Genomic DNA, 23,278 nt, shown 5'->3' on the forward strand with positions numbered 1-23,278 from the left:
GTTCTGGTCTGGACGGTCTGGGCTTTTCCCAGGGCGATGCCTTCTGCTCCTAAATAATCGGCACATATCAAGCAGTGGCGGCTTCAGTGCCCTGTCCCCAATAGTGTCAACCTGGTGCAGGGACCGCCGGGCCGGCTCATGTTGTGGAGCAGGTGGAGAACAGCTTGAGGAGCAGCTTGAGGTTGCTGGCGATGGGTTGGGGGGGGGGGGTGTCTAAGGGCAGTAGGCTAATACCTCAGATGTCATGATCGCACAGGTCACACTATAGGCGTGCACACCGGCACACACTCATCTCCTCCATTGGAGAGGGATGTGCTTGGTGTTTATGTTCTCCTGTCTTTCATGTGGCGCTTTGGCAGCATTTGAGGCGGCAGCTTGCTGAACTGACTGCAGAGAAGAAGGTGAAGGGTGCTCTCGCGGGAGGCCGAGCGGATGCGCCAAGTCGTCTCCCGGCCAAAAGTATTTCTGTACTTTCGAGAGAGAACATACCCGACACCCTTGAGGACTAGAAACGGACTTTTAAGAAAACGAAAGAGGGATGAGTTGTAAAACGCCCCCATTCTGTGCCAGACTGCTAAATTCGCGCGTGCATCCTTATGGTGTGGATGCACCACGAAATGCTCACCTAAGGTGTCCCCCCCCCCCCCCGCACGAAGAGGGCAGCCTGAGCAGTTGCTGAAGGCTACGTTATGCGTTTACTTGCATAGTGGCTGTCAAGTTTTGAACCAGGAAGTCAGTGTTCAAATCTTGTGTCTGCTCTGAATTTATGCTAAGTTTAACCTAAGCAGTTTCCCCACATGCAACACGGGGGATAACAATTACTTGCCATATAGGATTATTGTAAGGGTCGCAAAGCGTGAAGCGCTTTGAATACTTGAGAGCGATACGCAAACATTTAATACTTGTTTGCACAAGTCAGAGAAAAGCATCTGTTACTGCTTTTTATTCCCTGGATACGTGTTCCTGAAGCAGAGATGGGGAACTTCTGGTCCTCCAGATACGGGTGAAGCACAACTGCCACCATTCCTGGCCACTGACCAGGCGGACTGGGGCTCATGGGACTAGGAGTCCAAACACATCGGGTTGCCCATCCCTGTTCTGAACTCTGTCTAGTAACAGTGGGTGAATCAACAGGGTGCGTGGGTTAACGTTTTGCGCGCCTCCCGCATGCATTCAGAAGCATGCGTGGGCAGCCTCTTTTCTCGGGCACTTAAAAAAAAAATATGTATGACGACTGTACACTAACAGTGTCCACCAAACAACTCACGCTATTCCGAGGCAACGGGGAGGAAGTGACGCTGTGCCGTAGTGAGGAGGCGCCAATGCGCTCTGACCAAACAACAAAAATAGGCGAGCTTAAATGAGGGAATGCTTTGCGCAAGCGTGTGTGCGTGTAGTAGGATTAGGTGGTCAAAAGGGCGCGCGCTCAGGCACGCACCGCCGCGCTCGAGCCGCCGCCCCCCTCGCTCGCTCATCTTTTTGGCGGGAAAAACGAAGGACGAGGCGCGAGGAAGGCAGCGCTTCCTCCCGCGCGAAGAGGGTCTTAGGGAACGGAGAACGCACGCCCTTCAGCGTTTTCAGCCAAGTGCTGCTGAGCACCGGGAAAGCGCTTCGTTCTGTGGGAAAACAACGTGCCGAGCGGCCCTTCGGAGCGCGCCGCTCTCGCGCGCTGCTGTGCTCCAAAGGCGCGAAACCTCACCCGCTGCCTTCGCCACGGCTCGGAGCGTGTGTGTGTGTGTGTGCGCGCGCGCGCGCGCGCTTGACTCGCTGAAAAGCGCCTTCTACAGCCCGCGCAGCCTCTTCCAACCTGAGAAAAATGAGCCAGACAGGCAGCAAATGGGAAAGGGGGACCGGCAGGCAGCTTATCCTTCACAGAAGTTTAAGCTTGATAACATTATGGCGGCGCCTGAAATAAAAACAGCCTTCGCCAACCCGGTGCCCTCCGGATGTTTTGGACTACAACGCTGACTGGGGCAGTCGGGAGTTGTAATCCAATACAACTGGAGGGGGCGCCAGGTTGGCGAAAGAAGAGTTAAAGCATCTCTCATGCCTTACCTTAGTGTTGCAGAGGGGGCGGCAGTCGGGGATCGCTTCTCGCCTTCGAGGATTTACCAAAAAAAATTTAAAAATTTTGAAGTGAGGTCCTGGGCGTCGTTTCTTGGCAATTGGGGACTATTCAGGGAAATTCTATACACGTCCAAGAAGAAGCGAGCTTGATGGAGCTCAGTGGGACTCACTCTGACTGGTAACCGAAGCTTAGGCTTCACCATGCTTCATGCCAGTGACACAAAGGACGTAAAAAATAAAATAAAAATAACGCACGTGTCTTATAAACAGGCAGCCTTCTTTTTTTTATCAGGGCTCAGACCACTGTCCCATTTATCTCCATGCCTGCAGTTCTGTGGGGGCTTCACTTTGTTGCTGGAGCAGTTTATCTCCCATAAGATTATGTGTCTAAAGCTGTTCCATTACCACTTGCACCCGCCTCTGATGGCTTTTTCCAGCCTCATTCTCAGAGACCTTTCTTTGCTTTTCATCATTCACCCAATCTTTTCTCAGAGAGAGAGGGAGAATGAGAGCTAGAGAGAAATCGCTAGAGAGGTTTGAATTAAGCTTAAATTACTTCTTAGTTGCCATGTAGAAAATTCATTTGACTGATTTTGCATCCTATCTGCACATACATTAGCAGAGAAGCATACCAGGCAAGCTTGGTTTGAGAAGGGAAATGGCTGGAGAATCATTAGTATACAGCTGTGTATTTTGTTGCAGTTGGTCCTCTTGTCTATAAATATTGCTTCTTTATATTTACATATAAAGGTAGTTTTAACTATCAATTTCCAGGTAGATTTTAAATGCCTGCTTCAAATCAACCCTTACCACTGTCAGAACATCTGTTGATGTGTATGTAATATCATTGTTTGGATAACCATATATGATATGACTTTTATTCAGAAATAAACTTCAAAGGAAATTTCATAAAAATCAGAAACAACCAAACTCTACCCCAACATTATTTAAAACAACATGAAATGTAACATTGCTCGAAAGTATTAACCAAGTAACACTGATAGTACAACATAGTGGGTGGAAATCAACAGGCTTATGCTACAAACATAGTAAACGGGTTAGGAAGTATTGTAAATATAGCTAGCTTACAGGCTGCTGTACAAAAGTTGTTATAAATATTCCACATCTAAAAAAAATACGCTCCACCTTTGAAATAGACTTCTCCCTTACATATAAAGAGTCTCTGTAGGAAACCCCCACCCCCCATAATTTGTTTGCTGGCACCAATCTTTTTCTTGATTAAAAAAATTTAAATTGTTGAATACAAATCTAAATCAATTGCATTATAGTCCATGATTCCCGAATTAACAGAATTAATATGAAATCATATCAAAGTTAAATCAACACAACATGTATTCATGGTATAAGGCTACAGATTATAGGGAAGGAGGGTATCTCGGATGATTTCACCAAATGGCATTAAGAGAAATATGCAAGTTGATAGAGAATCTTTTCAAAATTGCACAAATATATGCATTTTAAAAAAACGTATGTTGTACAATGTGGTTCAAGGTGATTCATTATAGACCATTTGGCAAGTTCAATTTTGCGATAAAGCAGTGTTTCTACATACAGTTTTAAGACTAGAACGTTCATAAATCTTTATTTTACAAAAAAAAATACTAACTTTGTTAATATTAACATCAGTGTTTAAAGTTAGTAGCCTGCTATTTCAGGAGCATGGCACCAATTAGTATTTATTGCTGTCATGTTTTTCTACAAATATAATTTTATTTCTCTTCCCCAAAACATTTTTTACAACTTCTGTACAATAATTCATAAAAGTGCAAAATTAAGACTATTTCTTTTTAGTAACAACTGTGTTGTACTGTCAAACTTTCAGTCTTTTTGTTATAATGCAGATTTTTCTTCGTTATTGCTCTATATGAATATATCTGGATATATCCTATCATGAGTCTTAGCAACTTACTTTGAATATTTTCAACAGCTCTTATTTATTTATAGTCCTTCTGTTCATTAAGTGCTCCACTCAGTGGCCACCCATGTCGAGTGTCCTCTTTATACATCATTTGAGCCTTGGCTTGCACAGGATGAGAAGCTATCATATAAAGAATCACTCAAGGACTCCAAGTGGTCTATATCATGCCTATCAGAACTATTTAGAGAAACTTCTTCATTCTTCCCATTTTCTTCTCCTTGCCCTTCAACCTTGCTCTCCTTTTCCAATAAAATGCTTCTGCTGCTGTTAAATTTATTGAGAGACTCCAGGGAAATTTTAGATAACCCCTTTTCAGAATCTTCCTTTGCTTCTTCAGGTTGCTTCAATTTCTGTAACAATTTAAGAGGAGAGGAAGTCAGAATTAGAAACATACTCTTCTCCAAAAACAAAAATAGTTATCAAAATTGTAAATAGTCCATTACTGCCTGTCCAAAGTTCACAGCAGAAAAGAAATAGATAGTTAAATGCTTTGGGGCTTAATCCTCCATAATAATTAAATCCAAGAATAAAGTTCATTTTGGGATAAATCATAGCTTTAATGATTCTGCTGAGACAAATAGGACTCAATTTGCAAAACAGTTAAGTGCCATTTACATTTTAAGCAGCTGATTTTGGAATCTGTATGTGTAAAATATCTCCAGCATCTCCAGAGTAATTTACATTTCCCATCCTTTTTCAGGAATCATTATTTAAGGACAACTCGCTATTTGTCAAAGTAGCTGGCGCTATTATTTCATTTGGACTCCAGTGAGTGCACTCCTATTCTGAGACCCAGTAACAGTGCAAATATTAGGTGAAAGCAGAAGACAAGACAGGCATGGTTAAGTTCTATCAAAATCAGTGGAACTTTTGTATACAGACAAATGTTCATGTCTCACTTATTTCAATAAATCCAAAGTGCACCTAACTTGTCAGGGTCACAAAAGAAAGAATAGTGAAATCAAAGGTGTCCCCCCCCCCATCATTTCCTAGGCCCTCCCTGCCTCCTCCATCCAACACTCTATCAGCTTCAAGGCAGGTGTAGTTGTCTCCTTGGCTTGGGGGCATGTTGGTGAACTCCAAAAGCCCCTAAACTGCCCAGGTATACCCACTTTCTGCCTCTATCAGCCATCAGTGAGGCAAGAACCAGGAGCATTTCTGTAGCAGCAGGTGGGGGCCCTACAACACTGGGTCTCCCTCTCCATCCTTGGAGGATACTGTCCAAAACACCCAATGGCCACTGGAGTGCCTTCCCAGGGACTACAAGACTGCAGGTAATGTCTGCAGTGTATACATGTACCTGATCTCACTGGAACATGTTTTTGTTGTCAGATTTTGTTGTCAGTAGTGTAAATCAGATATAAAAACTATGCATTACAGTGGTACCTCAGGTTAAGTACTTAATTCGTTCTGGAGGTCTGTTCTTAACCTGAAACTGTTCTTAACCTGAAGCACCACTTTAGCTAATGGGGCCTCCTGCTGCTGCCGCGCCGCCGGAGCACGATTTCTGTTCTCATCTTGAAGCAAAGTTCTTAACCTGAGGTACTATTTCTGGGTTGGCAGAGTCTGTAACCTGAAGCGTATGTAACCTGAAGCGTATGTAACCCGAGGTACCACTGTACTTTGAGAGAGAAATGCTGGAGTACAAAATATTTAAACGTGTATGGAATGGCGTGGCCTATACCTAACCGGTGTCAGAGGAAAAGAAGCAACTTCTGCTATCCAATTAATCTATAGATGAATATACCACCTGTTTTAACAGGCTGAGTATTTGGAACTTTAGTAAGGAACCTGGAATCTGAGGGAAAGTATCCCAATGTCTATTGGATATATATTTACTAAAATAAATCTGTATAATGCAGACATTAATTAAATTTACTAGGAAAGAACTTCACATTTTGCATGTGTATTGATTTTCATGAACTAAAAAACCTTTCCAACAGAAATGAAAGCAACAGGAGAGGAAATTACACTGAGCTGGTCCAATCCCCTCAGGCCAGAATCAATCAGATATTGGCTATGTCTACTTGGAGAAGTGTTGTAATCTGACAAAACTACATAAAATGAAGCACTGGACAATGTATCAGCATATTATTATTATTTTTTAAAAAAACACACAACTGGATTGTACAATACCAATTTTATCTCTGCTTGAAGAACACTTTTAATCAGCTGTTTTAGGGAGAGGTTCAATATAAAAATGACCTGGTTTTCACACACAGCTGGTTTCTTAAAAAAACAAAAAACCCATCTCTTCTCAATAATATCATTAAAGAAATACATGAAAATACTGAATGCATTAGGGGCTTTACCAATATCTAAGGTTTTTGCAGTATCCATTGTTAAATGAGGTGTGCTAAAGTCACAATCATTCTTCATTTTCAGTATTAGTTCCAAGCAGAAATAAATGGATCAATAAATTATTGGCAGTCCAAGAACAAACATTTTTACTTTATGTCTAGTTGGCAAGTGAAGTGGCTGATTTAGTGGTCATTCAGAAATATCAAGAATACAATACAGACTACCAAAGGAAAAAAAGATATTGCAACGTAAGAGCAACATAAGATGAGGATGTTTGACTCTGAAGAACTTAGGGTTCTGTTTAGGTCCATGTTATGTGTGCCCATTTTTGCAAAAAAAATTAAGCCACAATGCTAATTGTTACAGTTGAAGCCCAACCCATAACCAGCTAGGCCTGGTTAATTTGATTTTTAAAAAATGCTTTAAGCCCAAGTACAAATTGTGCAAGTCATTTTCAAAAAGCATAAGTAGCCAGGGTGATGGGTCTGTGTTCGCTGCTACTGAATTACACTACCATTTCCACAATCAGACTATAACATCTGCACTATCTTATTCCATTACAAGAATGAGATAAGGCAGCTGAAACGTAAGCCTTACATTTATTGATTCAAACCACCCAGTAATTCATGGAAAAAACCACTAAAGTCACTGGGTCTCCAAGTGGCAGCCATGTCCCAGCAAAGACATATGCTCATGCATGAGCTGAATAAACTGTGTGTAAGGGAGTATGCTCATGTATTCATGAGAAACATGTATTTTTGTGGAAGAAAATGGAGCACTTCTGCATATGTAATGCTTTGGATCATGTCAAATGTAGGATTAGGTATTCTAGTTCTATTAGTATTCTACTGGTCTGAATCCTAAGGGCCCCATGCACGTGTTGAAAGCAGTTCTGCACATTTGCAGGGTATGGGGCTGTCCATCTCCCCTCTGACTGCATCCCTCCTCCCCATGCCATATAAAGCCAGCTACAGACATGGCCTGTCAGGAATGCTAATTTTGGGGTTGGTCAGTGCAGGGATGTAGCTGGAGAGCTGGAAAATACACAGCCCTTTGGAGCCAGAGAGAGAGAGGGAGAGGGAGAGGGAGAGAGGGAGAGGGAGAGGGAGAGGGAGGGGGGGGGGGGGAGAGAGAGAGAGAGAGAGAGAGAGAGAGAGAGAGAGAGAGACTAGTTTGATTTTTGCATCTCAGTCATATAGGCCACTGGGTTATTGTCAGCTTGATGCTACAAAATCACTTTCACTGTCAAACACGAAACACCAAAATTCAGTATCCCCCAAATGGCCTGCAAAGCAGACAAACTACCTGTGGCCCTATTGTGTCCTGCCTTCCACACCTTGTTAGCATGGACAATATACTAACAGGGTATTGGCAATTTTGTGTTGTGGAACCACTAGAGTTGCTCCAAAATCCTTTTTTCTGAAATGGAACTAACGTTGTTCTTGGCACTGCTACAAGAGCCTTTGTTGTACAACTAGGTTTGTGTTTTGGAACTTAAGCATTATCATATGGTCTTGGTTGCAAAATGCTAAACCACAGTACGGGGGAGACATTCCATAATTTTTCATTCATTTTCAGCTACACAGCTCTGTTCTGAATACATTTAACACAGCCAAGAAAAAGAAAATCTCAAGAAAAATATTGTAATTATTAATAATTCATACAAGGCTGTTTAGTGGTATAGAAATCTGTGTTGCAGTCCTTTTTCTCATGAAGATCATTGTGTGGTATGTCACTATGAGTCCCATGCTGGGGCTGATGGAATAATAATAATAATAATAATAATAATAATAATAATAATAATAATTTATTTGTACCCATCTGGCTGGGTTTCCCCAGCCACTCTGGGCGGCTTCCACAGAAACCAAAAATACACTAAAATATCACACATTAAAAACTTCCCTGAACAGGGCTGCCTTAAGATGTCTTCTGAATGTTGGGTAGTTGTTTATCGCTTTGACATCTGATGGGAGGGCGTTCCACAGGGCAGGCGCCACTACCGAGAAGGCCCTCTGCCTGGTTCCCTGTAGCTTTGCTTCTCGCAATGAGGGAACCACCAGAAGGCCCTCGGCGCTGGAAGTTTCAGAAACATCTGGAAGGTTAGAGGAAGGATTTCTGCTTGTGCACTGGAATCCTCCCAGGTGCCCTCTAAAACTGTTTATCCTCTGGAGCAGATTTGGGAGGGGCGCAGTGTACACACATGGAGTAGCAGAGAGGGGAAGTCCATGTGCGTAAGCAAAAATCTATTCACTACCATGATCTCCAGATGTTGCTGGACTCTAGATGCCATCCGTTCCAGCGAGGATGATCAGTGGTCAGGAACAATGGAAGATACAGCCCAACAACACCTGGGAAGTTAGCCATCAATGGCACAATAACAGTAACAATTAATTATTTATAGACCACCCATCTGACTGGGTTGCCCCAGCCACTCTGTGCAGCTTCCAACAATTATGAAACCACCATGTGTGAAAGGTTCTTTAACTGATCATCAACGGTGGAAGAGAATCTGGTTTTGCTTTTGTTTAATTAACAGTATTTTATTATACTACAGTAAGGTAATGGCTGTGCTGGAAGATGTTTGGTAGTGTGCTATTGCTCTTTGAACAAATACTCATGTAAACTATTAAAAATAAGCCTTTTTTAATTTTTGGATTTTATTTATTTTTACTGAAGAGAAAAATTTCAATTACCATTTAAAGTCAGGCTATGAAAAAATGCTCACGATGAGTTTGGTAGACCAATGAATATGAAGACACTCACCTCTCCCCCCATGCTCAGAATGGCCCTTAGTTTAATCTTCAAAACTTTATTTGCAAAATAGATTAACACCTGCATCCTGCTGTCTCTGGGATAAGAAGTTATGTAATATAATACTTAATGCACATGGGCAAATCATTACAAAAGTGTGTGCAATTAATTGTAAGCCTAAAAATAAACTCAATTATATCTTAGCTTCCTTCTGAAATAAATGTGTCTGAACAAAACTTATGAAAATGAACTGTTCTTCTCTCATGTTAATGGAATAAGGTAAGGATTGCCAAATGGATGGCAAGAAACCATCACATCTGCTCAATTCGGTCCTTATTTTGATTACTTTCTATTCCAACTTTTTATCAGGTTTGGGTTTTTTTGTTATCAGTTAGCAAAATGACCAAGATGTAGTGTGGCTGATATAAATTTGGCTATTACTACGATGATGATGATGATGATGATGATTATCTCTTATACTTTAGGAACATGTAAATCTTTCCACTAATACCAAAGATATATACAGGTTTGGGACTACCCTAAATAAAAAATGCAGAAATGCTTCCAAAGATTTTAAAGAACAGCTTTGGCATAACATGTAAAAGAAAGAAAACAAAGGAACTGACATTATAAGCATCCAGTTACACAATGGAGAGATAGATGGTGCAGATTTACCCACCACTACAGTGCTTCTAAATCCACTACTGATTTCAGCCACTAGGAAGCTCAAAACCTCTGCTCATGTTTAAATCATTCTTTTACTAATGCACTTTTAGTGTGAATCAGTACCTTTTCTTGCTGATAAGGGCCATTCTGCAGGATATCAGATATATATTGTATCCTGGGGAATTGGATGGCTCAGGGATTTGGTAATAGTATATGAAGCCTTTAACCTCTAGGTCACTGGTTCAGATAAAATCTGGCCTACACAAGTGACTGAAAATCATTGCTATCAGAAGCTTGCCTGATGAACCCTGACTAACTCCTCCAGATACTTAGTTTACCTGCCAAGTATTCACATCATCATCACAAAGGAAAGGGGAGAACAAGCAAAAAAACCACAAGAGAACAAAGTGCCACCACTACTTCTTAGCTGATTTTCGATGCGATTTCCTGATGATTCACAATTATGTTTGCACATATATACATGTCTGCACACACACACACATGCTGCTTCATTAAAGATTTAATTAAACCATGCTGCATCATTAAAGATTTAATTAAAACTTAATCACCAAAGTAATGATTACATATCGTTTTGGGTATACTGGATTCCAGAAACAAACAAAAAGGCTTAACATGCTACATGTTGTAAGAACAAATAAATAATAAAATGCAGAACACACCTGTCAATCCACTATGGCAATTCTTCTACTTCAATGAAAATGTATTTATGTTGACTTGTTATACACTCTCAATTACTAGGAATTGGGTATATTATGCTGTACTATTAAACAGACACACAAACGGCAAAATCTGTTCCAGATACCTGAGTGAGCTCAGCCTCAAGTTTATGGAGGTGACAGAGATGGGTACATTGGAGAATTGGAGGTGAGCAGATCTCCCATTGTAAATAAGAGTTGTTTTGCTACAAAGCCATGTCCATGTGCCTAAGAGCTATCTGGGTGGGGAAATGGGCAAAGCAGCCCGAGCAGACTGAAGGATCAGGCTCCAAAAATATAAAGATGAAAATGTGAAGAACTACAACAGGTGTCACACCCAATCTAAAGTTTAGACTTGGCCACAAAGAGAAGGCAGCCAATATCGAAAAATCTTTAATGCAACTCAGGCTCAGGAACATTTAAATTTAAGGTTCTTCAATGCTTCCAATAACAACTCAGGTTCAGTTATGGGAGTTCATAACTGAGCCATCCAGCATAGATGTCCTTCTCCATATCCACTGCCATTTGATCCTGCTGTCATGGATTAATTTAGAAGCCATCTGTGATAAGTCTGAAAGATTGTGACAGGCGAGTGGAGAGAAAATTGTCTGTAAGGCATGCCCAGCAACAGAGTGGGAGCAGTAAAAAGGGTGCAGGGAAGGAAGATAGGTATGGTGTGTATTTTTGTGTTTTTATATTGTAAGCCGCCAAATTGCTATGAGAATTAAATATAGATCAACAAAATCAATACCTAATTGCATAACTCAAGGTCTTTCATTTCACACCTAATCCCTGATCAGAAGTAGCAAGTATGCTGATTTAAAAGAAAAATAAAAATGTTGCTATGAAGTGGAATAGTTTTCAAGCTTTTCGCATGTTTAAATCTGCAAGTTACTCTGCCTTTGCTTATCCAAGGTCATATTGATCCAATAATCTATACTATTTATCATGTTAAATTTCACATTTAATCAGAGCTAGATGTCTTAGAAATCACTGAAGGTACTTTATATTTATGATATAAAGTAACTAATGGACTATTGAGTAAATTACATAAAAACATCATAGTGCATGCTATTAACATTCTGTGGCTCCCCCTTTTTTTTAATTCAAATTTTCTATTGTTAACAAGTTCCTTGAAAACAGTGGAGCTGAATCATACAATAATACAAATCAGAGTACTTACTCCACTAATGTAACTGGTGATAAATTAGTCAGTCCTTTATTCATAAACTTGAAAGTTTGTGTGTGCCCAAGAAATTTGTTTTATAAAAAGGTTCATTTAGTTTTCAAGCTGGAATCAGCAGTTTTCTATCTGCTGAAAACCAAATATACAGTACATCCAAAGGAACAGTATTTTGTGTGTGCCCTTTGGTGCCAAAAATCACATGAATAGAATGAGATACCCATACGGCTTCCTGTGACTGCCATCATTATCGCACATTCCTAGGTATGTCTATTCAGAAAGAAGCCTTATATAGTTAAACTGGGCTTATCCCAGATAAGTGGGCACAGGGTTGGCAGCCTGAGGCCGTGGATGTTAGGATATTTCCGTTCCACCTTAAAAGGGAGCAGGATGTTTGTGTCACAGCCTGCGTATTTCCTGTTCACAGGATGTTTCTGTTTGTCTATTGCTTTCGTTTCTCTCTCTGTGCCTGAGACATCAACGTAGGCAGTCATGTTTTCTCTTTGTTCTGACCAACGCTGAATAAAGTTGTAAATATGCTCTCCTGAGTGCATCTTTCGCTGTGCGAACTCTGCTGATAAGAACGTGCATCAGCTCTGGAATGTGGAAAGCTATTTCCGAGGCTTCGTGTCGCTAATTGACTGATACTGTATCTATGGGAGATCGATGGATCATCTGGCATCGGTGTGGGGGCATGATGGCCTTTGTCTCCCTGGCAGTATCCCAACAGTGTACACACTCCTGTTTACTCTGCATCCTGTGTACTCTCACTGCTGGTTTGGGAAGTGGTGTACATACAACATTAGCCACGATGCATATCTAGCCTGTCATTTCTAATGAAATGCTGCATTTTAATGTGTTTTCCCCCTAACCAGCTGCTATCCAAATTGGGGAAAAGTACAACCTTGTTGTATTTTAACCTGGTAACACAGCCTTAGCTGATCTTCAGTGCACTGCTTCCAGATTTTTATTTCTTCTTTCATATGAAAGCTATTACTTTACAAAGGAGGGGAAGAGAAACATTCCTACAGTTTCTTTTTCCTGCATCTTATTATGCCCCCTCCTTTCCACTATCAGAGTCACTTTCTGCGTTGCCACCACAAACCCTGTCAAAATTAGCATTTTGTTAATTTTATTGGATGGTTCCTTTTTGCCAGAGCTAAAATGGGTTCTTCTCAAGTCCAGAAGTCAGAGGCTTTCCAAAAATTAGGAAGGGTGGATATAGCTGGGCATGCAGTCAGCGACAGGGCTGTTGCAGGCCGTACCCCAACATATGGATTCTCAACCTGTGCAAATTCATTTATAAGTTGGAACAGAGCTTACATAAAACTGGAAATGTCTCTCTCCCTAAAATGGGGTCAAATGGTCAAACAATGCAAGGAATAGCATGTGTGTATCTGTGTCACAGTGCTATGTAGAGCACAAACGAATACAGAATGCCCTAAAATGAATATAATCCCATCACTGATATGGATATGGATGTGGACCAGTCCCAACCACCAGCAGCTGCTAATGAATAAACATGACCAGCAGTGCCCTTCTGCCATTTACATAGTCCAAACAGGTCAGTCTGCACAAGAGGGCAAATGGATACAACTTAGATGGGGTTTGTTTGTTTTTTTTTTAAAAAAGGAGAGTGCTCAAAGCACTGAGGGAGCATTTTGACCCCTAGAACATCCAGAAACAGGCTTTAAGCTCACTGCGGCTCTAACAAATAAGTTTCAAAGGGAGATTCAACTGTGAAGCTCTCTCACTGAACTTCATTAGCAAATTTGACATGGTGGGATTTGGTTTGAGCTGATCCTAGATATTCCTAGCTTACCACGGAAGTAAAGAGTGTGGCTATATGTTATGTGCAGTTCTTTTTATTATTAAAAAAACCCCCAGCTGCTGAAGCATCAGTTAGAAGTGGAAAACCAATGCAGGGGAGAGGAGCTTATTAAATATTTCTGCTCTGGCTGTTTTTCTGTTGCAAAACATCCTTCTCAGCTGCTTTTACCTCCCACTAGGTAACAGATGGTAGCTAACAAATGCAGAAGGGCACTGTTGGCTATACCTGTTCATCATCCGAAGTTTCTATTTGGGAATGGATCATATCCATGTTGCAGATTTGAACAAGTAATTCTGTATTCACCTGTCTCTGCCTAGATGCCATTCATTTCCTCCTTTCTTTTCACTTGGTAACAAAAACTTTCCTCTTCTCTTTATAGTCATATTACAGTATATACCTGCCTACTTTGGTGTATCTCTGGACCATGAAGCTTTCGTGCCACAGCTTTTTAGTCGTTAAGGAGCTACAAAACGTTGTTGTGCGGCAATAAACTAACATTGTCAACACTTCCAGTAATAAAAATATTTATACAGTATAGCACTTCAGCAATTAGCTGTTGAACAGTAATTATACTGGGTATCCAAGATTGCAGCTCTGCTGTTGCACTGTACCTGCATCGTCATTATTATTATTTATCATCATTATACTTATACACCGCCCTATACCCGGAGGTCTCAGGGCGGTTCACAACATATAAACATATAAAATCAAACCAAAAGCAGTAACCCAATAAACCTGCATGCAACAGAACTTCTCCTTCCTCTCCTGTCCCCAGCCCCAACCCCCTCTCTGGACATTTGGGAGACTGTTTGGAGCACATTTTGAGAACTCATGGAAGAAGGAGAGGAAAGAAAAGTTCCATTGTACCAGAGGAAGCAAGTGCATGGAACTTTGGTTACAACCCACCAAAAGGTATAAACCTTGGCTTACACTCTTTAGAATATGCATGTATGTAAATGTACAAATTCAACATTATTTTTAGGGAGGGAAATAATTTTAAATCTAAACATTCCATTCCAGGTGGAAGTGTGCATGAACCAGAACCACGTGCCAATAAATACCGGGACATGGAAGAACAGTGAGGAATGACAGAAAAGTTAAAGGTATCTTGAGTGCAAGTCTGGACACAATCAAGAGTCGTCCCCCCACCCGCCCAGAACAGATTCTGAGAGAAAGCAAGGGAAGAGAGGAAGGTGAAATTGAGTTTACAGACAAGTTTGGATGGAATCCTTTGCCAGTTTATGCTTTCCTCCTAATTCTTCAGAAGTTTTTTCCCAGTGAAAACTTCCACACTGGCCCCCAAATTTCACTTTAGGCAAAATTTGATGCCAACTCTCAAAAATAGTTTTTCAACAGAGTGGAGTAGAGTCCCCAGATCTCATTTAGCCAAATGAAAGAAAGTGTATGTGGATAAGTAAAGCTCCACAGTGAAAATAGTTGTAAAATCACCTCCTGAAAACTACAAAGGTGAATGCTGTAACTGCATGACCTCTGTTATATTACAGCTAAGCTAAAAATGTAACGTTTGAACCTTTCCCCCCTTTAAAGCGTAACCTTAAATAATAAGTAAAGCCTTTCTCTCCCTCATATATTGTGAGAAGCTTTCATCTATTTTCTAGACTGGCAGTAAAATAATTTTTTGAAATAATGAATCATTTTTCTCTTTCCTGCTTGAACAGAAATCCCATGATTATTTTGCTGAAGCAGACAATGACCTTCTCAAAGGAACCCCATCACATTCTCAGGATAAATAATGAGAGGCCCTCTCTTTTCTGCCTCATGGAAAAATTGCATTGATATGAAGTGCTTGTGAAATTATCGATCTGTTCATCATTTTTATAAGAAAACAAAATACACTTAGCAGAAAGTAATCTACATAGGCATTACGCTTAACCAAAGTATGAGAGAACAACTTTCCTTATTTCAGATTTTAGTTACAGAAAGGATTTGGGAAGCAGATATAAAAAAAGGATATTTTTTTTTGTAAGTAAGTAAATTGTATGGGAGGAAAGAACAATTCATTAGCATGAGCTGTGTGAATGGATCCCACCTGTTGGCCTGAACAAAATGGTTATTGATGAGCAAATAGCTAGCTGTGAAAGGGAGAACCAAAATTGTCCATGCTTTGTATCTCTGAATAACACAAAAGGAAGAAAGTATTGAATGAACAAGCCTCACATATTTAAATACAAAATTGCTATAATAGGGTCAGACAACTGATAACGTTTTGGGGGGAGGGGGAAGCTCACCTAAGGTAACTATCTGGTAAGCAAATATTTTATTTGTTTTATTGGGTTGTTGTTTTTATTTTGATTATGTATTTTGTGGTTTTATATTTTGATTTTATTCTGTGAACCGCCCTGAGACCTCCAGGTATAGGGCAGTATATATATTCAATAAATAATAATAATAAATAACATGATCAGAATTATGTTTAATCCACATTTAAGATTCACCATAACAAAAATATAAGTTTGTACAACTAATACAAAATTAAGCTTCACATTCTTTTGTGTGGAATACTGCACCACAATTAGGCTGCTAAAACTATTGGCTTTGATAGGATATAAGAAAATAGCACTGTAGCAAGCAATTGGCTTCCAGGAAGAAGGTGCGGGGGAGAGTTAAGGAATCTGTGGGACAGAGGGGCTACACAGTTACCTGAAAGTAAGACCCACTGAACACAGTGGGATTGCGTCTAAGTAAACATGAACCTAACTGAGCTGTTAAAAGTGCTTAGTCCTTGCTGGATAGTGTCCTATGTTACAGTGTTTGAAAAACAGCCCTTGTGGCTAGTAGCCCTATCATCCATGAATTCATCTGATTTCCTTTTAAAGGGAATGGTTGGTGGCTATCGCTATACCAGGTGGTCCCAAATCCACGTTTTAACTATTGTTGTAAGCCACCTCAATCTCCAGGAGGCATGGGATTCCAGGGGTTCCAGGCGCTTACTCAGGGTTCGTGTTTCCCCTGGCATGCGGGACAGCGGAGACTGTGGTGTCTTTATTATATATACAGTTTATTTACACATATTCTGTGACTACTATGAAGGAGTTCACAGCATTCACAAACCAAGAGGGTCTTGCTTCTCCCATAGCCACAGCTTTGGATTCTTGCAGGACCCCCCCCCCCCGGCCTGGCTTCCCAGCCTGCTTCTTTAGGATTGCCATATGTCCGGAATTTCCCATACATAGCCTGCAATTGGCTGTTGTAAGTAGAGTAGTGTCTGGGGCAGAACGCCAGCCGTGTTGTTTTTGGTGATTTTCCTTAAAATAGCTCAACAAAAAAAGCTCAACAATTTTTCTGTCTGGATTTTCACTTTTTGAAATATGGCAACCATAGCTTCCTGCTTCCAGCTTCTAAGCTTACACACCCAACTCCCCACTTTGTCTTTGTAACTACCATCAAGTTGAGGGGCACAGAGCCTATTCCTTGATACCTTAATGGCCTTAATACCTGAATAGCTGCAATAGCTTAAGGACCACCTCTCTCCATATGAACCTATCTGGACACCCTGACTACCATCTGACCACCATTTGCTGCCACATCTACTAAGTTAAAGAGCAGTAGGACTCTCACTCTATAGTCACTCCAGACACATGGAGTGAGACACTCTACCCATTTGCGATTGCCAGAAACTGGTATTCAGAGGTACATTGCCTCCAACGATAAAGGCAGAACGTAGTATCATGGATTCTGTTCTTCCTGAGCAAGGCAATTTATTTCATCAACCATAAGGACCCTCCATCCCGCTCCATATACATTTTATTTTTTATGCTAGCAACCATCTCTTCCGGGAAATGAATTAAGATTCTCAACCTATGAATAGGGAAAGTTCATTATTTGACCCAGACTAGGGCAGGTGGAGGAGGGGCAGGTTGGGATGTGGGAAGGGCAGGCAGCAAATGTGGAAACATTCATTTTTCAAGGGACAGTTTTCACAAGTGATCAGCGGCCTGAGCCAGCTGTTGAGAAACTACTATTTCTGTTGTGAAAAACAAGCCACATTTTTTAATGCATGAAAGGAAATGCCTTTCCTAATGCTCAGTTCAAGTACAGCTTGTCTACTGGGAGATGAACATAAGGAAGGAGAGAAGGAATTTCCTGTAGAATACCACAAAGCTTATTCTCAAGAGGTGCTTCATCTAAATGGTGGGAAAACATTTACCCACTCTTTCCGTCTATTCCTTCTGTCTATTCCTCCACATATTCCTTCTAAAGTAAATGGAAAAATATTGCATTCCCATCTTCACTACTAAATTACTCCCCAGGCATCAAAATAAGGAGTACATAAACTATTGGTGTGTACTCTACTAGAACTATATCTAACCCTCCATGTAATAGCTCAGTCTTTGGAAACTTTTCCTTTTCCATCAGTTGGCCCCAGGGAACTCTAAATCTGCATTTGAAAGTTAAAGTTTCAACAGTCATTTGGGGAACTGGTACAAGGATTACATTTCAGGAAATCAAAACAAAACAAAACAAAACAAAACAAAATAAAATAAACCCTTCCAGTAGCACCTTAGAGACCAACTAAGTTAGTTATCGGTATGAGCTTTCGTGTGCATGCACACTTCTTCAGCATGCACACGGAAGTTCATACCAATAACTAACTTAGTTGGTCTCTATGGCACTACTGGAAGGATTTTTTTTTTTTTTTCGACTACGGCATACCAACACAGCTAGCTACCTGTAACTATTTCAGGAAATACTACATATACAGAAGCAACAGATTCCCCTCTCCCAAGCAGATGCACCTGTGCAAAATGAGGTTCATTTCCAAACACCCGGTGTGCAGAAATAGAACTGGTGTACCCCTGCTCCCATTTTCAAACAGAAAATGCAAATGTAAAATACAGTGGTACCTCGAGTTACAGACGCTTCAGGTTACAGATGCTTCAGGTTACAGACCCTGCTAACCCAGAAATAGTACCTCGGGTCAAGAACTTTGCTTCAGGATGAGAACAGAAATCGTGCAGCGGCGGTGAGGTGGCAGCGGGAGGCCCCATTAGCTAAAGTGGTACCTCAGGTTAAGAACAGTTTCAGATTAAGAACGGACCTCCAGAACGAATTAAGTTCTTAACCCGAGGTACCACTGTCCAATGCTATACCTGCCTTGAGCACTGACATCTCAATGGAAGCTGATATATATGTATGTTCAGGAAGCCACCATGAACCCCACCTATTTTCAAGGGGCAGCAAGTATATTCTTCTTGAAGACTGAGAAAGAAAAGGAAACTTGGCATACAAGATTGGAACACAAACTCTTGAACTATTGCGGCACCAAAAAGGTTAGGAGTCAGAGAAGCCTCTAAAACATTATACATTACTTACCGGTAGTTAACATACTATAAGAGAGAGTGGTCATATACTCTCAGCCTCTCCTGTATAATTTGAGCCTCCAAGGTGGTAGAAAGTATTTGCAGGAATAAACCAAGAGTTGTAAAAGCTTGTGGACTAAGCAACAGTCACTCCTCGGAATCCAGCCTAAATGATCATGTCTAAGATAGATAACAAGGCAATTCATAGCTGGGAACACAAGCAAGAAGAAGTTGGGAAATTCAGCTGGGGGACTCACACAAAATACGTGGTTGCAGGCAGAAAATATATATGTGGTGCAATCACACTGAGGGTGGAGCAAGATAGAGTTATGGACCTTGGAGTCTAAAATTTCAGCAGCACCCTGCGCGATGCCAAAATCTGGTGTCCCTTGCCTCTTGCCTTCCCTTCTACATCACAGTTGTAGCGCCCCCTATAGTGTCCCTGAGGCTCCATGCCCAATGTGAATGAACTGGTTGTGTTCCCTTAAATCTGCCTCTGCAAGTAGAGTTACTTGGCTCCAGAGGTCCCACGGAGTACAAGAAAGCAAATCTCTGGCTCTAGCTCCCCCAGTGGAAGATACTTCCTTTCCAGCAGTGCTTGAGAATTTTTGGAGAAGATGGTGCACACTTCTCAATCTTCTACTATTCACAACTATTCATGTGTAATGCAGTGGAACCTCTGGTAATGAATGTAATTCGTTCCGGAGGTCCGTTCTTAAGCTGAAACTGTTCTTATCCTGAGGCGCGCTTTCGCTAATGGGGCCAGCCTTTCCATTTGCATCCTGGAGCAAAGTTTGCAACCAGGAGCAGCTACTTCCAGGTTAGCGGAGCTCGTAACCTGAAGCATTTGTAACCAGAAGCATTCATAACTAGAGGTACCACTGTAAACATATGCTGGCTCCAGGATTCTTGCTCTCTGCTCAGACAAGGAAAGTTTGACAATGAAAAATTCATTATTTTCTTTTTTTACCTTTCATAGTGCTCACAGCAGGAGCTTCATTTAAAGGGGTTAATGTCTTTTACCCACCCTGGCATTAATATGCCAAAGGAGCCTCTGCAGGCTGCCTAGTAGGTCTGCATTGTGGCTTAAAATAACAATGAGCTGGCTTGCACTGGGTGAGTGCTGCCATTTGTATATTTCTCTCTGGGGTGTGCTCTGATCTTTACAATCAGCTAGATAAAAAGCAGAGGGAGGGACTGAAGTCTAATTGCTGATGATGGCTGAGCAACACTTCTTCCAGAATACAAGGAACAGTGTTCAGTCAGTATTTGGCTCTCTGATCAAATTTTGAAAGACTGAAAAGGCAAATGGCTCAGCCTCTATTAAAATCTACACCTGCCTAAGCCATCAGCTGTCAAATCCTGCATACTTAGTGCAAAATGCCAAAAACCCTGAAAGCAAGCTGGAAATTTCACTTTTTTATACTGTCTTTGCAGAATTCAAATGATACATACCTACATCTGGAGCAGCTGATTTTTGCTGATATCATCTGCAAAAATATATTTCTAGTACACACCTGCTCACCATGTTTTGCCCTGATCAGTACTCCACTTCTGGGCCACCACAAGCTATACAGACAATTCCCCTCTACACTCTTTTCTGCTTTCTGCAGGATTTTAAATGGATTTTCATTTTGTTATGTTAATTTCAGCATGTGTGTCATCTACAAGAATTCACTTATCTTTAAAAAGCATAATAATCATTTTTTAAATGAGTTATAATGCACTCACCTATTTTTCCACGCCATACAGACTTATTTTCTGCTTTTTAATATTTGCTCACCTTGTGCACTGGGGTGAGTGTTAATTGGGTTCTTTATCTGGTTATGCACATATCTGGCTTGGGGGGGGGGGCTTTATTGTTCTTCCTCTGTGTACCACTCTTAGAACACAGAAATTAGATAGGTGTCCATGCATCAACTGTGGCCAGGCTCAGTGCCCCAGTTGTATCTGTTTCTGGTATTCTCGCTTGCATTCATCACATCTTGACCTGATGACTCTTTGCAGGAATTGCCCTTTAAAACAACACAGGGGCTTCAGTTGGTGGAGAATGCTGCCGCCATAATCTTAACTGGGGGCAAGGTGCTGGGATCATGTGACTCCCTTGCTTTATCAGCTGCAGGCTCTTGCTTATAAAGCCCTTAACAGTATGGATTCAAGCTACTTGAAGGGCCATCTTCTCTTATGTGACTCTACCTGTTCTTTAAGACCAGCTGTTGCACCCCTCTCACAAGTGCCACTGCATAGAAACGTACAGTTACTATTATACAGAGACTATGTCATCCACACTTCTGGCTATGTTCTGTGATACAGAATTGGGGACATGACAGTAACTAATACAAATGTACTTCTACTGATAAATGTTCAGCTCTAGCAGACTGTTCTTGGATTTTACTCTGTGCACAGTAGGTAAAATTTATATACGGACTACCCCATCCTCAAACAGTTCTCTCATTCATTTCATCAATGGAAAGCCATGGGTAAGTACATCCCTTTGTACAGAGGGATTAGCTTTCACAATTGAAATGAATGGGTACCCTGCATGCATTTTTTTAAAAGAAAACAAGGAAGAAGTGCATCTATGAGCATATGGGTGAGTGGATCAGGGCAGAAGTGTGAAACTGGAATAATTAATGCTATGGTAGAAAACCACTTGCATCCCTTTTTAAAAAAATAAAAAATAAAAATCCAGCTTATCTAGTTATGTCAATGAAGAATTCATGGTACTGTAAAAGAAAACTAAATGGCATGAAGGATGTTTCATTTTATGTGGTTTGAATTTGATTAGTGATTAGTCTTGGCAGTTGAAACCACACGGGAACAGTAATCAAGGTTTCTCTACTGCAGCTCTGTAACAACCAGAAAACATTCTCTTGGCTCTTATCCCACACTATGATAGGATATTAACCTAAAATCTAATTAATCTATGAATGAATTATGGCTCCAGAAATATAGTGCATTATAATCAATTTTAAGTGAGTTCCTAACAGAAGATAAGATGAAGAAAAAGCTGTAAAATTACCAGAGGTTGATACATTCTGTTTACTATGACTGATGATTTTTAGGGGGATAATTTTACAATCCATCAAACTTTTGTCAGCTCAAACATCACGCTGCCAAACATATGCAGTAAATTAATTTTTAAATTTACATATTTATTAAAAAATCTTATTGAAAACAGCAAGAAGTAAGCTGTGTTTGAATAATAAAAGAACTTGTTATTCTGCTGGATACAAAAGCCCCCCCGTTCTATTAAAAAAGCTTTTATAGTCAGGCAATAATCATATAAATTGCTATCTGAATTAACTAAGTAAACAATTTATTAAGTTGCCCACTAAAATTACATTAATAATTAAGAGACTGATAGAAAAACAGTCAACCCAAGAAAATTGGTAAATAAGGATAAAATTTGCAGCATGCCTGTTCCCCCCACCCACCCAACTAGCCAATTTTATCTAAAGTTACAAACGGAAGGTTAAGAGCCACTGTTACCCTAAACAATATAAATAGGGAAAGGCAATATAAATAGGAAGTATCTGAGTCTTGGAAACATAAATTGGGCTAGTTTGGATTATATTTTCTTCCCTGATCTGGCCGAATGTGTGGAGGTGAGTGAGTACACAAAGCTTCTCTGGGGCACATTATGTGCATGCCACTCCCATTTTGTCTGGCTCCCTTTCTGCAGAGGTACGAACAAAATTTCTGACTGCTCCCTATGCATATACAAATTGTTTTCCTGAATTGAGTTTGGAAAATGTAATTGTTGTGTACATTATGTGACAATCAGACAATCCATCCCTGCATGTACAGGCGGAGGTGAGGACAGTGCACTGAACGCGGGTCAATGCATCTGATGGGAAGAGCAGCTGCATGTCCTTCTTCCTACCTCCCTTTGGACAGACTGGGGTATCTGGCAAACCAGCTCATTGACTGTAGTATTCCTGAGCAGGGGAATGTAGACTGTCTGGAGTGTTGTTAAGTTGTTATTTCTTGTAAAACCTTAAGCGTCTATGGCCAGTCTACAGCAGAGTGACAAACTGAATCCTGATTGTGTCCTACATTTGTAATAAAGATAGTTCAGTGGTACCTCGGGTTACATACGCTTCAGGTTACACACTCCACTAACCCAGAAATAGTGCTTCAGGTTAAGAACTTTGCTTCAGGATAAGAACAGAAATCGGGCTCCAGCGGAGCGGCGGCAGCAGGAGGCCCCATTAGCTAAAGTGGTGCTTCAGGTTAAGAACAGTTTCAGGTTAAGAACAGACCTCCAGAACGAATTAAGTACTTAACCTGAGGTACCACTGTAATATGTAGCAGTATGTCCCTACAGTGCATATTAAAACCTTTGGATTTCTCTGCCATTGCTACTGACATCATAGCTTCTGGGGACTAATATTTCAACTGGTATTGGCTTACTATTTGCTCAGCTTGAAATAAGTGGATATTACAAATGAACCTGTAAGTCTGCAGTGACCCCTCATCCAAAGAAAAGGAAATCCATAG

The 23,278-nt window shown here is 40.8% G+C and overlaps 1 protein-coding gene across 10 annotated transcripts in view; it reads right to left on the minus strand.

Moving 5' to 3' along the window:
- Positions 1 to 2,931: 2,931 nt before the first annotated feature.
- Positions 2,932 to 23,278, minus strand: part of NCKAP5 (NCK associated protein 5) — a 647,162-nt gene continuing 626,815 nt past the window's right edge. For 9 of the 10 annotated variants that reach the window (XM_081870239.1, XM_081870235.1, XM_081870238.1 and 6 more), the window contains one exon: positions 2,932 to 4,356. In XM_081870239.1, the coding sequence (XP_081726365.1) occupies positions 4,087 to 4,356 (270 nt within the window). In that variant the 3' untranslated portion in view covers positions 2,932 to 4,086. The remainder of the gene's footprint in view (positions 4,357 to 23,278) is intronic. The other variant, XM_081870244.1, reaches the window with a different exon arrangement.

The sequence above is a fragment of the Podarcis erhardii genome (genome assembly GCF_964252035.2).
Source record: "Podarcis erhardii genome assembly, chromosome: 1".
NCBI classification, from domain to species: Eukaryota; Metazoa; Chordata; class Lepidosauria; order Squamata; family Lacertidae; genus Podarcis; species Podarcis erhardii.